The sequence below is a fragment of the Scyliorhinus torazame genome, chromosome 2, assembly GCF_047496885.1.
Source record: "Scyliorhinus torazame isolate Kashiwa2021f chromosome 2, sScyTor2.1, whole genome shotgun sequence".
NCBI classification, from domain to species: Eukaryota; Metazoa; Chordata; class Chondrichthyes; order Carcharhiniformes; family Scyliorhinidae; genus Scyliorhinus; species Scyliorhinus torazame.
This window is the reverse complement of record NC_092708.1, coordinates 113,922,999-113,938,839: the sequence shown is the minus strand read 5'-3', so window position 1 is coordinate 113,938,839 and position 15,841 is coordinate 113,922,999. Positions and strand designations below refer to the sequence as shown.

At 43.3% G+C, this 15,841-nt stretch overlaps 1 protein-coding gene across 1 annotated transcript in view; it reads left to right on the top strand.

The window, feature by feature from the left end:
* Nucleotides 1-15,841, top strand: part of gorasp2 (golgi reassembly stacking protein 2) — a 75,980-nt gene that overhangs the window by 44,414 nt on the left and 15,725 nt on the right. The window contains exons 2-3 of the mRNA XM_072475835.1: nucleotides 2,026-2,106; nucleotides 3,709-3,912. Of these exons, the coding sequence (XP_072331936.1) occupies nucleotides 2,026-2,106; nucleotides 3,709-3,912 (285 nt within the window). The remainder of the gene's footprint in view (nucleotides 1-2,025; nucleotides 2,107-3,708; nucleotides 3,913-15,841) is intronic.

The following is a 15,841-nucleotide window of genomic DNA, read 5'->3' as shown; positions in this document are numbered from 1 at the left end:
TATTTTGCCAGCTCCTGTAATACATGAGTGTAGTTTAGTCACCAGCTAATGCCATCCTTGGCGAACAATTGAAGTCCCGATAAAGCTAAAAGCAAAGGCCCTTGTGGTACAGGAACCAATTCAGCTGATGGAGTCCGTGTAGCCACACGGTAGAGATGGATGCTTGGGGATGAGTGCCTGGGAAGAGGGGGTGGGGAGGTGATGAAAGAAAGAAATGCGTCTTCAAGGACAAGAGCCCCAGTGTGGAGAGACAATTCGGAAGTGATGGAGTGGACATATGTCCGGGTTAACTGAGAGAATGATAAAGGACGCACAGGGTTCGTTAGTAACACACTGAACTCCAGAACTAATACAAATCTCTATGCTGAACACAGTAGCAGGAAATGCCATCCAAAGAGAATTTTACAGGTCATTGGCTGCAAACTGCCTCAACTACACTGTGGCCCAGAGAGGCAGGGAAATCCATGGCCTCATGTGGTCATACACTGCTGCAATGAGAATTTTACCTAGCGAGAAAAGGGAGAAAATGGTCAGGCAATCTTTGGGATCATTTTTGGTGACTTTTGGCGATCCATTCTACACCATCCTGCGACCCATCCACGAGTCGTGACCCCCAGTTTGAAAATCACTGCTGTATTCTTCAATAGTCATTCTGGCAGATGAGTAGGTGAGACTTTGAGAACTCCAGACAGGCCTGCTAACACGTAGCTAAAAATAATTAATAATAATGTTTATTGTCACAAGTAGGCTTGCATTAACACTGCAATGAAATTACTGTGAAAAGCCCCAGTCGCCACATACCGGCGTCTGTTCAGATACACGGAGGGAGAATTCAGAATTTCCAAATTACCCAACAGCGTCTTTTGGAAGGAAACCCAAGCACCCGGAGGAAACGCACGCAGACACAAGGAGAACGTGTAGGCTCCGCACAAGAGTGACCCAAGCCGGGAATTGAACCTGGGATCCTGGCGCTGTGAAGCTAGGCTCTATCAAGGGAATCTGAGACCAAAGTGTTGAGTGAAGTACTACCCTGGTCTGAGGCATGACACTAAGTGGAGCAACCTTTTATTAATTTAGAGTACACAATTCATTTTTCCAATCAAGGGGCAATTTAGCGTAGCCAGTCCACCTACCCTGCACATCTTTGGGTTGTGGGGTTGAAACCCACGCAAACATGGGGAGAATGTGCAAACTCCACACGAACAGTGACCCAGAGCCAGGATTGAACCTGGGACCCTGGTGCCATGAGGCAGCAGCGCTGACCACTGCGCCATCGTGCTACCCTGGAACAACATTTTAAAGTGGCTGATTTCGGGATTTTTAACATTTGGAAACGGGTGAGCTGTTTCCAAACCCCCTCACTTTGCATCGGAATCACAAGCCAGTAAAATTGCCATGATAGCTGAGATGACGTAGAACATAGAACATACAGTGCAGAAGGAGGCCATTCGGCCCATCGAGTCTACACCGATCCACTTAAGCTCTCACTTCCACCCTATCCCCGTAACCCAATAACCCCTCCTAACCTTTTTGGTCACTAAGGGCAATTTATCATGGCCAGTCCACCTAACCTGCATGTCTTTGGACTTGGATTGTGTCAGAGCAACAAAAAGAATTGGAAAAGAGGGTGCTGTGGTTGAGTGAGTGTGCGACATGTCAAGATGCACTTCTTTTTTTAAGGAGAAGTGGAGGAGGGAAAACTGGAAAATAAATCATGTCCAGCAGTTGCTCGCAGATCTGATGGTTAACTACAAGGCACAGTGGGGAGCAGCTGGCTGTAAATCTAGCTCTTCCAAGCACGTATGCTCCTAGATGCAAGAATCTACCCGTGCAGACTTTTTTTGTATTTAGCTACTGATTTATTCCTTGTTTTGTGGGTTTCTGACTTTGAGATATTATGTGCTGATTAGTTGTACGCTTGGATGAACACCAGCAGCTTCATGGAATTTCTTTGAAGTACTCCAAAATATTTACTTTTTAAAACATACAAAGCATCTAAATTATTATTTTATCTTCTGCTTTCAGGTTCAAGAAAATTCTCCTGGTCACAGGGCTGGACTGGAGCCTTTCTTTGATTTTGTTGTTTCCATTGCGAATGCTAGATTGGTAAGCAGTTTATTTTCTTATGGAGTGAGCTACAATTTCGCCACTGAACTTAAAAACAATTATTTTTCGTTTCATTATTTTTTTTAATCCCAGGGCATTTTACTGATATAAAAATTGCAGAATCTGTGGCAAGTACCCTGGAGATACCCCAGTGCTGGGGTGATCCCCGCCCCCCCCACAGCAGTCCCGATGCAAGGACTATATGGGAAGTGCCCAGGATGTTTAAACTTTCAATGGACAGTTATCTTGCATCGGGAGCCATCCAAAACTCTTGATTTTAAATCCGAGACTTTGGATGGTTGACTCCAGAACAGAAAAGTTCTCCAGGGAAGGGTAGAACGATTAAAACCATTTCTCAACTATGGTACCAAAAGACCGGTCTTTCCCATGTGCTATGGTCACTCTGAATGGGGAGGCTATTGAGGAAACTTGACAACAGCTGGTTGAAGAATTACAGCCCACTTCCCCTGGAAAACATCATCATCTCCCACGGTTAAGATCACAGCTACCTTGAATTTCTTTACATTTGGATTATTCCAGGCAGCAGTAGATTATCTTTTCCATATTGGTCAGGGTGTTGCTCACTATTATGGTGGCCACTGATGCTCTATTCGGAAGGACTGCACAATTGGTATCCTTTCAACTGGAAGCTGACGAGCAGAAAAAGAGAAGTCTACCCAATTCTACTATTGAGCAGATTTGTACAATTGCAAGACTGGCGGCTCCCCTAAAGATGTGCTGGGAACCCCATCCACTTGGCAGTGCAAACCTCTCTTGGGCAATTGCCCTGCAATTGGATCCACCTGAAAGTGCAGTTTAAATCACAAAATTCAGATGGTTCTGACTGTTTTAACAGCAATAATTACCCAGGAAAAATTAGAATTAAAACCACTTTTAACTCCAGTTAGCTGACGCACCCCTCCCACCGGCAGCTCTCCCCTTGTCAACCAACCGAGCCAACATCCCCGACTGAGCCGAATGACGGGCAGCCTCCAAAACCGACCAACTTCTCCACTGACCACCTGACCATATCCACTTGGCATACCTGACCATATCCACTTGCCTTCTCCATGGCTTCTGAAAGTAGATAGACCTCTTGCCTGCTTTATGGCAGCTAGCACTGTAAAAAGGTGGGCCTGGTTTCTGTGTCTCCCACTCGACAACCCTGGATTGAAGGCCTCCGAAAGGTAGGTGTCCTACACCGTTCTCACCTAAGTCCGATGGTTGGGTGAAAAAGGTTGGCTGGATTTTGAGGTAAGAAACTAGGACTGTTTCAATCTGACTCTGAATGCCACTTTGTGGATGTTCCAGCCCAATGTGTTTACCATTCAAAGCCCGAGATGGTAAGCATTCTCAATTTTAGAAATAGGGTCACCTTTCATTCTGTTAATGCCTAGCTAGTGTGCAGTGTTAATTAGCTCTTATTTTTCCAAAGAAGTAGTTGTCAGGGGTGCTGAATGGTTAATTGATGATTATACCCTGATAAAAGACTTACTTGAATGTGTGGGGTTTGGAAGAAATGAGCAAAAGTTCAACTTTGGAAGCATTTCATTTGTGTTAGATTTGCTGTTTAAATTTATAAAGGTATTTCTTATGTTTCAGAATCAGGATAATGATACTCTGAAAGATCTTTTGAAATCGAACGTGGAGAAACCAGTTAAAATGGTTGTCTATAGCAGCAAGACACTCAAATTGAGAGAAACCACAGTAACTCCCAGCAACATGTGGGGTGGACAAGGCTTGTTGGGAGTCAGCATACGTTTCTGCAGTTTTGAGGGAGCAAATGAAAATGTGTGGCATGTGTTGGTAAGTAAATTCTGATCTGGGGGTTGGGGGCAAGGGTGAAGTTGTTTCATTTTGGGTGGCAAAGAAAGCTATCAATTATTTATTTTTAAATTTAGTTTTGAAGCTATTTTTGCTTTTGGCCCTAAATTATTCCAATTGTTTATCTTTTGTTTTTGGGAAAAAAAGCAAATTTAAGTTTAATTACCTCAATCTTTGGCAACAATTTTAAAGTTGTAAAGTTTCTTTTGGGTGGATAGTGAGAGTAGCAGTTAAATAAATTTAACACCTTCCTAATTAGTTATCTTATGTGGAAGTGGTCATAAGCAATTGCTTACAAGTACCTTTTTATTGAATTCCAATTTATGGGGATAATTTCAAGTGAAATGTGATTTTAAAGAAGTTCTTCATGTAATGTGAATGTTGTTTACAGGATGAGTATTTGTTGCCCATCCTAATTGCCCTTGAGAAGGTTATGGTGACCCACCTTCTTAAATAGCCAGAACCTGTGTGCACGTAACCCACAATACAGTTGAGGTGGGACTTGCATGATTTTGTCCCATCAATGACGCAGGAATGGTGATTATGTTTCCAAGTCACAATTGCATGCCACACTGGTGAGTACAGAAATAGAGCTGATGAATGGGTGACTGGAGAGCTGGTGCAGGAGATGGGGCTTTAGATTCCAGGGTCATTGGCACTATTTCTGGGGAGAGAGGAAATGTACAGGCCGGACTGCTTGTTCCTGAATAGAGCAGGGACAAATGTATTTTCGGAATAGTTTGTTTGTGCTATTAGGGAGGGGGAAGGGAATAAAGAGCTAACATTAAAGAAGAAAAACCAGGTGCACAAAAGAATTGGGAGAGACAGGTGGCACTAGAAATTGTAAGGCATTAGGTCGAAGTTGAGTTTACTGTGTATGTATCTGAATGCATGGAGTGTGGTAAATAAGGTTGGTAATTTGCAGATGCAGGTAACCAAGTGGGAAAAGGATGTTGTGGCAATAACAGAGACCTGGCACAAAAGAAACTAAATGTTCCAGGATAGAAGATATTCAGGGTAGATGAGAAAAGGAAGGGGAGAGGATTGATTAAGGACAGTGTTTAGTGTTGGAGAGATGATGTCCTGTGGGGTCAAGGACCAAATCTATTAGGTTAGACTAAGGAACCTTCGATGCACTATTACACTACTGGGTCTATTCTATTGGTCATCAATTAGTGGGAAAAATAGTGACAATTTGCAAATAAATCATACTGTAGTTTAATGAGTGGCGGGGTGCAATCCTTGGTTTCGTTCTGGGGAATGAAGCTGGGAAATGAAGCTTTGAGAAACTATAATCTAGCAGAATATTAAGTCACTTGAACAAAGGTGGATTAGGGGCTGTTTAGCACCGGGCTAAATCGCTGGCTTTGAAAGCAGACCAAGGCAGGCCAGCAGCACGGTTCAATTCCCGTAACAGCCCCCCCGAACAGGCGCCGGAATGTGGCGACTAGGGGCTTTTCACAGTAACTTAATTGAAGCCTACTTGTGACAATAAGCGATTTTCATTTCATTTCATTAATCAAGGAAAGCAGGCATGTTAAAGGCAAATCTTATTTAACTTATTTGATTAAGATTTTTGATAAGGTAGCAAGAGTGCATGAGGGGAATACGGTAGATGGGGTGTTTATGGACTTCCAAAAGATGTTTGATAAAGTACCACATGTTAGGATAAAGAACCAGACCATCAAGCAATTTGTTTTAATTTGTAAAACTTGAGGAAAGGATATTGCACCCCAGAGTGATGACTAATTGGTATCTTTTATGTTGAAACAAACTTTAATTTAAACACAGAATTAACCATATTAACATCAAAGAAATAGTTTTACAATTAACAGTTAAGCAGTTCTTAAATAAAAGGAAAACTTGAAAACTTACTATCTACACCTACTGCTAATTCCAATTAAACAATGCAATACAGCTCAAATGCCACTTCCAAATAAAATTAGCAAAACAGGTTTGCTTAGCTGTGCAGGCTTTTGGAGAGAGCTCATTTCCAGAGCAGAACTAGTACACTTCTGCTCAACCTTATCAGCATTTGGGAAAACCGGCTATTCAACTTAAAATCCTATAACAGACGGCAAAACTAGACCTGGCTCCTCCCATTAATTATATTATCTTTATCTCCAGTTCCATGACCCGCTCAGCTAGAACTAAACACTACTCCCTCAAATTATCTACACTTCAGGGAATCTTTAGTAAACATGGTCAAGGAGAATCCCAAGGCCTTTTATGCATATATTATGAGCAAGAGAAGGCCCACTCCAGGACGATGGAGGGAAATTATGCGTGGAACCACAGGAAGTGGGTGAAATCCTTAATGAGTACTTTGTATCGGTATTCCTTGGGGGCGAGGACATGACGGATGTTGAGGTCAGGGATAGGTGTGTGAACACTCTTGAGAACGTCAATACTATCACAGGAGGAAGTGTTGAGTATCCTAAATTGCATTAAGGTAAACCAGTTCCTGGGGCGGATGGGATCTATCCCAGGTTACTGCGGGAAGCAAGAGGAGAAATAACTGGGCCCTTAACAGATATCTTCACATCCTCTTTGACCACAGGCAAGGTTCCACAGGACTGGAGAATAGCCAATATTGTTCCCTTGTTTAAGAAAGGAAACAGGGATAACCCAGCAAATTATAGGCCAGTGAGCCTGACATCAGTGAGGGGGAAGCTTTTGGAAAAGATACTGAGGGACAGGATATACGTCTTGAGCCTTACTTCTGTTGTGGGCAAAGTCTTGGAAAGGTTTATAAGAGACAGGATGTATAATCATCTGGAAAGGAATAATTTGATTAGAGATCATCAACATGGTTTTGTGAAGGGTAGGTCGTGCCTCACAAACCTTATTGAGTTATTTGAGAAGGTGACCAAACAGGTGGATGAGGATAAAGCAGTTGATGTGTGTATGGATTTCAGTAAAGCGTTTTAGAAGGTTCCCCAGTTATTAGTGGTGTACCACAAGGATCTGTTTTGAGGCCACTGCTGTTTGTCAGGGGCTGGTTTAGCACACTGGGCTAAATTGCTGGCTTTTAAAGCAGACCAATGCAGGCCAGCAGCACGGTTTAATTCCTGTACCAGCCTCCCCGAACAGGCGCCGGAATGTGGCGACTAGGGGCTTTTCACAGTAACTTCATTGAAGCCTACTCGTGACAATAAGCGATTTTCATTTCATTTTTATAAATGACCTGGAGGAGGGAATAGAAGGATGGGTGAGTAAATTTGCAGATGACACTAAAGTCGGTGGAGTTGTGAACAGTGCGGAAGGATGTTACAAGTTACAGAGGGACATAGATAAGCTGCAGAACTGGGCTGAGAGGTGGCAAATGGAGTTTAATGCAGAAAAGTGGGAGCTGATTCATTTTGGAAGGAATAACAGGAAGACAGAGTACTGGGCTAATGGTAAGATTCTTGGCAGTGTGGATGAGCAGAGAGATCTCGGTGTCCATGTACATAGATCCCTGAAAGTTGCCACCCAGGTTGAGAGGGTTGTTAAGAAGGCGTGCGGTGTGTTAGCTTTTATTGGTAGAGGGATTGAGTTTCGGAGCCATGAGGTCATGCTGCAGCTGTACAAAACTCTGGTGCGGCCGGATTTGGAGTATTGCATGCAATTCTGGTTGCCGCATTATAGGAAGGATGTGGAAGCATTGGAAAGGGTGCAGAGGATATTTACCAGAATGTTGCCTGGTATGGAGGGAAGATCTTATGAGGGAAGGCTGAGGGACTTGAGGCTGTTTTCGTTAGAGAGAAGGTGGTTAAGAGGGGACTTAATTGAGGCATACAAGATGATCAGAGGATTAGATAGGGTGAACAGTGAGAGCCTTTTTCCTCGGATGGTGATGTCTAGCACGAGGGGACATAGCTTTAAATTGAGGGGAGATAGATATAGGACAGATGTCAGAGGTAGGTTCTTTACTCGGAGAGGGTGTGGAATGCCCTGCCTGCAACAGTAATGGACTCGCCAACACTAAGGGCATTCAAATGGTCATTGGATAGACATATGGACGATAAGGGAATAGTGTAGATGGGCTTCAGAGTGGTTTCACTGGTCGGCGCAACATCGAGGGCCGAAGGGCCTGTACTGCACTGTTATGTTCTATGTTCTATTTGGAGGGAAATGGACTGGTTAGTGGCGGGCAGCATGGTTTTGTTCGGGGAAGGTCATGTCTCACCAACTTAATTTGAGTTTTCTGAAGAGGTGACAAAGAAAATTGATGAGGGAAAGGCTGTGAGTGTAGTTTATATAGACTTTAGTAAGGTGTTTGACAACGTCCCACATGACAGACTGGTACAAAAACTAAAATCACATGGGATTTGGGGTGGGCTGGCTAGATGGATACAGAACTGGCATGGTTACAGAAGACAGAGTCATAGTGGAAGGGTGTTTTTCAGAATGGAGATCTGTAGCTAGTGGTGTTCTGCAGGGACCTTTGTTGTTTGTAGTATATATAAATAATCTGGAGGAAAATGTGGGAGGTCTGATTAGTAAGTTTGCGGATGACATTAAGATTAGTGGAGTTTCTGATAGTGCCGATGATTCAGGGGATACAACAGGATATAGGTAGATTGGAGACTTGGGCACAGAAATGGCAGATGGAGTTTAATCTGGACAAATGCAAGGTGCTGCATTTTGGAGGATCAAATCTTGGTATGAATTATACTGTAAATGGCAGAAACCTTGGGAACATTTACATACAGAGGGATCTGACGTACATGTCCACAGTTACCTAAAAGTGGCAACACGGGTGGCCAAGGTGATGATTAATCTTTTTATTGTCACAAGTAGTCTTACATTAACACTGCAATGAAGTTACTATGAAAAGCCCCTAGTCGCCACATTCCGGCACCTGTTTGGGTAATTCTCAGATGGTATGGGTATTAAACCCACACTGCTGGCCTTGTTCTGCATCACAGACCAGCTGTCTAGCCCAATGAGCTAAACCAGCCAATATTAAGTAGGCATATGGCATGCTTGCCTTCGTCAGCCGGGGCATTGAGTACAGGAGTTTGGAAATCGTGTTGCAGCTATATAAAACCTTGGTTAGGCTGCATTTGCTGTATTGCATGCAGTTCTGGTCACCACATTATCAGAAGGATGTGGAAGTTTCGCAGGGAGTGCAAAGAAGGTTCACCAGGATGTTGCCTGGTTTCGAGGGTGTTGGCTATGAGGAGAGGTTGACTAAACTAGGATTGTTTTCACGGAAAGACAGAGGCTGAAGGGAGACCTGATAGAGGTCTACAAAATTGAGAGGCATAGACAGGGTGAATAGTCAGAGGCTTTTTCCAAGGATGGAAGTGTCAATTACAAGGGGCACAGGTTCAAGGTGAGAGGGTAATGGTTTACGGGAGATGTGCGGGGTAAGTTTTACACACGAGCGGTGGGTGCCTGGGAGGCGATGCCAGAGGATGTGGTGGAAGCAGGCACATTAGCAACATTTAAGAAGCATCTGAATGGGTACATGGATAAGGAGGAAATAGAGGGATAGAGACCGAGTAAGGGCAGAAGTTTTTTTTTTTTTAGTTAGGGTATCATGATTGGCACAGGCTTGCAAGGCCAAAGGGCCTGTTCCTGTGCTGTACGTTTCTTTATTCTTTGTTCAGTCAAAATATCATTCCATTAGCCCTTTATCTGTAACCAAGTAAGTGGTTGGAATAAATGATTACCTAATCTTTTATGACTCTTTAATTACAGCTTTAGCAGGCACACTGCCTGTATGCATTTTAAACCAGGGTTTTAATATTTCTACAGCTGAATATAAAATATAACAATTTCTACATTCCTCACACACCTAACATGCTTGTTAGTAAAATTGAAGCTCAAACCTGATCAACCTGAAATGTTAACTCTGTTTCTTCCACCATATATGTTGTCTGACCGGCTGAGTACTTCCAGCATTCATTATATTTTGTTTTTGTATTTCTAATTTCTTTCATTGATTGGAAATTATGCCTCCATATGTTCATGTTTATATTCATATCTATTCATATTACGAGTGTATTAGAAAGCTCCTGAAATAAGTATCTTCAACATTTTCCCTATTCTCAAATGGCTACCAAATAGATCATGGGAGTATAAAATGTAGAGGCCAGAATGCAACTGCCCATTTCAAATAAGCTGCAACACTCTTAAGTAGAGAACTTAAAACTCGTATTGCAATTGTATTTTAGTTTATTAGCCCATTTTCCTTGACCGACCAACTGGAGAAAGAAATCTAAATAATGGGCTTATACCAAAGTCACGAATGATCGTCTCTGTGCTTTGCATCATTCAAAATGAGGAACCTTTCCATGGTCCTCCACATCTCTTCCCTATTTTCCAGTTCGGTTCCACTCCTCCCTAACAAAGTGCCTTCTCTTCCTGTTCACCTCTGGTGTTCCTAAAAGCACCTTTTTTATGTATCAGAGAATACACTCCTGCTGGTGAAATATCACGTGATCTGTAGTGACGTTAACGGGGTGTTTTTGAGAGGGCTTCAGTTCTCCATCTTAACTTGTATGAGCAACTATTCCTAATAAACCTCACATTGCATTTTGTAACAAATCTAAGTGTGTGGGCACCTCCATACCTTTGCAGCGCTTAGAGAATTTAACAAAAGAGAAAACTAGCGATGAGGATTGAGACAAGAAAACAAAATTGCTATAAAAATGCATCGGCAAGAAAAGTGGAGACCGCATCGAGAGCAGAGAAAAGGTTCTCTGGACTAGACTCCCAGGTTGGGCGAAGCAAAAGCCTCCATGCTGAAGGTTTTTTAAAAAAGGATCACAACTGTAAGTAAGCAGAATGACAGTTCAAAAAATTGCTTGCCGTTGGAAGTGGGTAGAGTCTAGGCTGAAAAGACTGTGCACGTGGCGATGTTAAACGGCTGCAGTGGCGGGGGGGTGACGGGGGCGACAGGGGCGACTTTAAGGGTAGCAAAATACTGCGATTTGTTGCAACACTAGATGCCATTCTTCATGATGGGTTGGTATGAGGAATCTGCAGTGAAGCTATTCGGAGGAAGCTGCTTACTGTAAGTAACTTAACTCTCAAAGCTGCTGTATAAGTTGCTGCGTTGATGGAGCTAGCAGCAAAAGAGGCTTCACCGATGAGAACTGGAACAAAGATCCACAAGGTGGAGACCGCCAAAAACAAATCTGCAAGCGTACAACCATGTCATCGATGTGCACAAGTTGGACACTCAGCAGGGAAATGCTGGAGTAGAAAAATTACATGGAGGAACTGTGGCAAGAGCCAAATTGCCAAAGCGGGCTAAGCAACATCGCCAACACCAAAGATGTGCAAGAAAAACACACATCTCAACAAACTAGGTTGTGTCTATAAGTTAGTGATCAAAGCTCACAAACCCTCAGAGACGAGGTAACCGAACAACTTCAGGAGCTGAAACCAGACGGTTTGTCAGTGCAGGGTGATTAACAGCATTTCTGGGCATTCACAAAACTTTTGTGTGTGCGTGGGTTTCCTCTGGGTGCTCCGGTTTCCTCCCACAGTCCAAAGATGTGCAGGTTGGGTGGATTGGCCGTGATAAATTGCCCTTAGTGTCCAAAATTGCCCTTCGTGTTGCTGGGTTATGGGGATCGGGTGGAGGTCTTGGGTAGGGTGCTCTTTCAAAGAGCCGGTGCAGACTCGATGGGCCGAATAGCCTCCTTCTTCACTGTTGATTCTATGATGGTAACCGCGTCAAAATGGATGTGGATACGGGTGCAGCTGTGTCAGTAATACCTGAGACAATTTATAATCCAATTTATAATCCAAAGTTGAAGCATCTGCCTTTACAACCACCAAATGTTATCCTAAGAATGTACACAGAAAAGGTTGTACCATTAAAAGGATACATTATGATGCAAGTAGAAATAAATGGCAAACAGCGGAGTTGCCTCGTCACATTGTCCATGGACATTTTCCTGCTTGTTTGGTAGAGCATGGTTGGGAAAATTAAACTCAACCAGGGAGCAGTGAATCAGCTAGTGGTTTCAAAGAATGACCTACAGCAACCTCTCGAAGTACAAAACGGTGTTTGAAGATTCACTGGGCTGTTGATGTTCAACTCAAAATCAAGCCGAACAGAAATGTCCCAAAGATAGAACTGTACCATCTGCCATCAGGCCATAAGTTGATAAACTAGAAAGGCTAGACAAACAGGAGTCATTGAACTGGTTGCTACAAGTGAAATGAAAAAATGAAAATCACTTATTGTCACAAGTAGGCTTCAACGAAGTTACTGTGAAAAGCCCCTAGTCGCCACATTCCGGGGCCTGTTCGGGGAGGCTGTTACGGGAATTGAACCGTGCTGCTGGCCTGCCTTGCTCTGCTTTCAAAGGCAGCGATTTAGCCCTGTGCTAAGCAGCCCCCAAGTGATAGTTCCTGTGAAGAAATGCGATGGCTCAGTGAGAATGTGGAGATTTTAAAACCATTATTAACCTGGTATTGTGCACAGACCACTATTCAGTGGTGCTGATTGAAGACTTGTTTGCCAGACTTTCTGGAGGTCAGAAATTCAGTAAAATAGATCTATCACAGGCATTTTTACAATTGAATGTGGCTGCAAAATCACAGCTGCTACTCACTATCGTGACGCACAAAGGTCTGATCCGCTACAGGAGACTTCCATTTGAAATAACATCTGATCTTGCTCTTTTTCCGGGGTCATGGATCAAATTCTAAGTGGGGTGCAATGTTATCTAGATGGCATTCAAGTAAACAAGAACACTTGAAGAACCCAGAAACCACACTGAAACGTCTACAAAACCATAATCTTGAGTTAAAAAGGAAAAGTATGGCTTTTCAAGGTATCTTATCTGGGTCACATCAATGATAAAGATGGCTTACACAAGGAGCTGAAAAAGATGACCATGATCTTGGAAGAACCAGATCTTCAAAATGTGACACAACTGAGATTGTTTCTAGGATTAATCAATTATGGCAAATTTGTTCCAAATTTAGCAACATGATTGAAGCCTTGCACACTTATGTGCCAAACAGTATGACACTGATCAGATGAAGATGCAAGTACATATAACAAGGTAAAAGAAACCTTAAAGAAGTCAGAGCTGTTTGTTCATTACAGTCCCAAGCTGAAGTTACAACTTGCTTGCGATTGGTCACCCTACTGGGTTGGTGCAGTTGTCTCGCACATAATGTCTTCGGGAAAGGAACGACTGATCGCATTTTTATAAAATTAGTTCAAGGGATATGGGCAGCACAGGCTGGCCCAGCATTTTTTGCCCATCCCTAATTGCCCTTGAGGGGGCAGTTGAGTCAGCCATGTTGCTGCTGTGGGTCTGGAGTCGCATGTAGGCCAGACCAGATAAGGATGGCAGATTTCCTTCCCTAAAGGACATTAGTGAAACAGATCGGTTTTTGCAACAATCGACTGGTTTTGTGGTCATCGTTAAACTTTTAATTCCAGATATTTTTTATTGAATTCCGATTCCACCATCTGCAGTGGGGGGATTTGAACATGCGTCCCCAGAGCATTACTCGGGTCTCTTGATTACTAGTCCAATGACAATATCACTATGTCTCCACCTCTCCTAACTCTCTGCACGAGCTGTTAATAGCACAGAAAACAATTATGCTCCGCTAGAAAAACGGGCTTTGAGCATCACATTCGGGGTAAGAGGTTTCATTGCTACCTTCATGCATATAATTTTACTCTTGACGAATCGCTGATACTTGACAATGACAATCTTTGGGCCGTATAAAGGTGTCCTTCCTTTAGCAGCTCGTAGGGTACAGAGATGGTCTTTGATATTATCGACACAGATGTACGATATCCAGTATTGTAAATCGGAGTAACGTGCAAATGCTGATGCTATGTCAAAATTGCCACTACAAGTCGAGCTTGAACCAGAAGAACATTTCGTCAACCTCCTATATTTCTCATGCATGGATAATGTTGAATCTCTAGTTCTGAGATACACAAGAACCGATCCAGTAATGGGGAAAGTGATGGACTTCATCCAAAAGGATTGATTATAGACGTACATTGTAAAAATCCAGACCTCGAGCTCCACATCACACTTGAGTTGACAGTCCACAATGGAGTTTTATTATGGGGAATGAGTGATTATTCCTCCGTGCTTTCATAATAATGACCTTGACCAACTGCATGTGGGGCGTCCTGGTGTGATGAAGATAAAGGCACTGGCATGCAATTTTTTTGGTGGCCAGGATTAGATACTCTGAGAAAGTGGGGCAATGTCAGACCTGTGCAAAATTAATAATAAATTCACCACTGCAGCCATTACATCCTTTGGCATAGCCAACACAATAATGGCAGAGAATACACACCGACTACATTGGTCCAGTCGAGGGACACTTGTTCCTATTGATCATGGATGCACAAAGTGGCCGGAAGTATTAATTATGAAATCCACAATGACAGAACAAAGTATTGAAAAGTTAGATGAAATACTCGCAAGATTTGGTATACTGGAGCTGTTCGTAAGTGACAATGGTACTCTGTTTACTTCTAAGGAGTTCAAGGACTACTTAAAAGGAAATATACAGCACATAAAGTCAGTTCTGTGCCATCCTTCAATAAATGGATTCGTACAGTCACTTAAACATTCCATTAAGGCATCAAGAGACACGGTACATTAGCAAGAAGAATAAACAAATTCTTAATGTCTTACCAGAACACCACGCATGCAATGATGATCTTTGTGTCACAAGTAGGCTTACATTGACACTGCAATGAAGTTACTGTGAAAATCACCTAGTTGCCATACAAAGGCGCTTGTTCAGATACACCGAGGGAGAATTCAGAATGGCCAATTCACCTAACAAGCACGTCTTTCGGGACTTTGTGGTCAGCAACTGGAGCACCTGGAGGAAATACACGCAGACCAGGGGAGACCCTGGCGCTGTGAAGCAACTGTGCTAATCACTGTGCTACCATGACAGAGTTCACGAGCTTTACTGCTGTAAAAAAAAAAAAAAAAAAGGAAACGAGAACACAGTTTGATCTCTCGATGCCACCTGATATTTCAGACATTGTCAAATGATAACACAAGCACAGATTGCTGGGAGGGAACAAAACTCTTAGGCAATGAGTATTCACTCAAGGACAGCGTGCTAGTTAGAAGCTGCGCTATGAGAAATGGGTACCTGCTGTTGTTCTAGCTAAAACAGGTCCAGTTTCATACTCTGTACAGGCGGATGAAGAAAAGTTTGGCAACGTCATACTGACCAACCACTAGCTTCACAAAGTGAAATCGCTGAAACTTCTGAAGAAACCCGTTGGTGGCCATGAGCTGATCGGTCGCACAGAAGGTGGCTCCTGTTTGGAGAAGTTTGATTTGGTCCTTTCTACCCAGTGTTTTTTGTGCAAAAAGTGGGAATTGAGTGGAGGGTGCTGATTTTTCCCCCAGTGCAGAATGTCAGCGGGTTATCACACCCAGCAAAAGTCGGTGAGAGCCCTAGCTCGGGCGTTGGAGGACACGCGTGGTGCAGCACTAATGGAGAAAATGGCAGAGGGGGGGGGGGGGGTGCCATCGTCTGCCACATTACCTGTGGAGCAGTTCATAGACTTTAGCAAGGGGGAGTTTCAGCAACAGTGTCAAGAGATGCAGGAGGACTGGTCCAAGGCGATTTGAGGGAGCAGTAATCCCTCTTCACGAGACTTTGGATCATTTGGAGAAGCGCTGTAGTCGCAAGGTGCGATGATCCGAGAGATGGAAAGGGCACTTTGACTTTTCAAAGATGTTCGAGCAGCTGATCGAGGCGGGGGTCTCCGAGAAGGATTTATCAAGACATTGGTGCCAACTTGGCCAAACGGAAGGGAGAGTTTAATAAGGCCACGGTGGCACTCTTTCTGAGCAAGGTCTGATTTGGGGTGTTGTACCCGGCCAAACCTCGGGTGACTTTCAGGGGCAAGGAACCTTCCTTTACAATGCCAGAGGCGACGGAC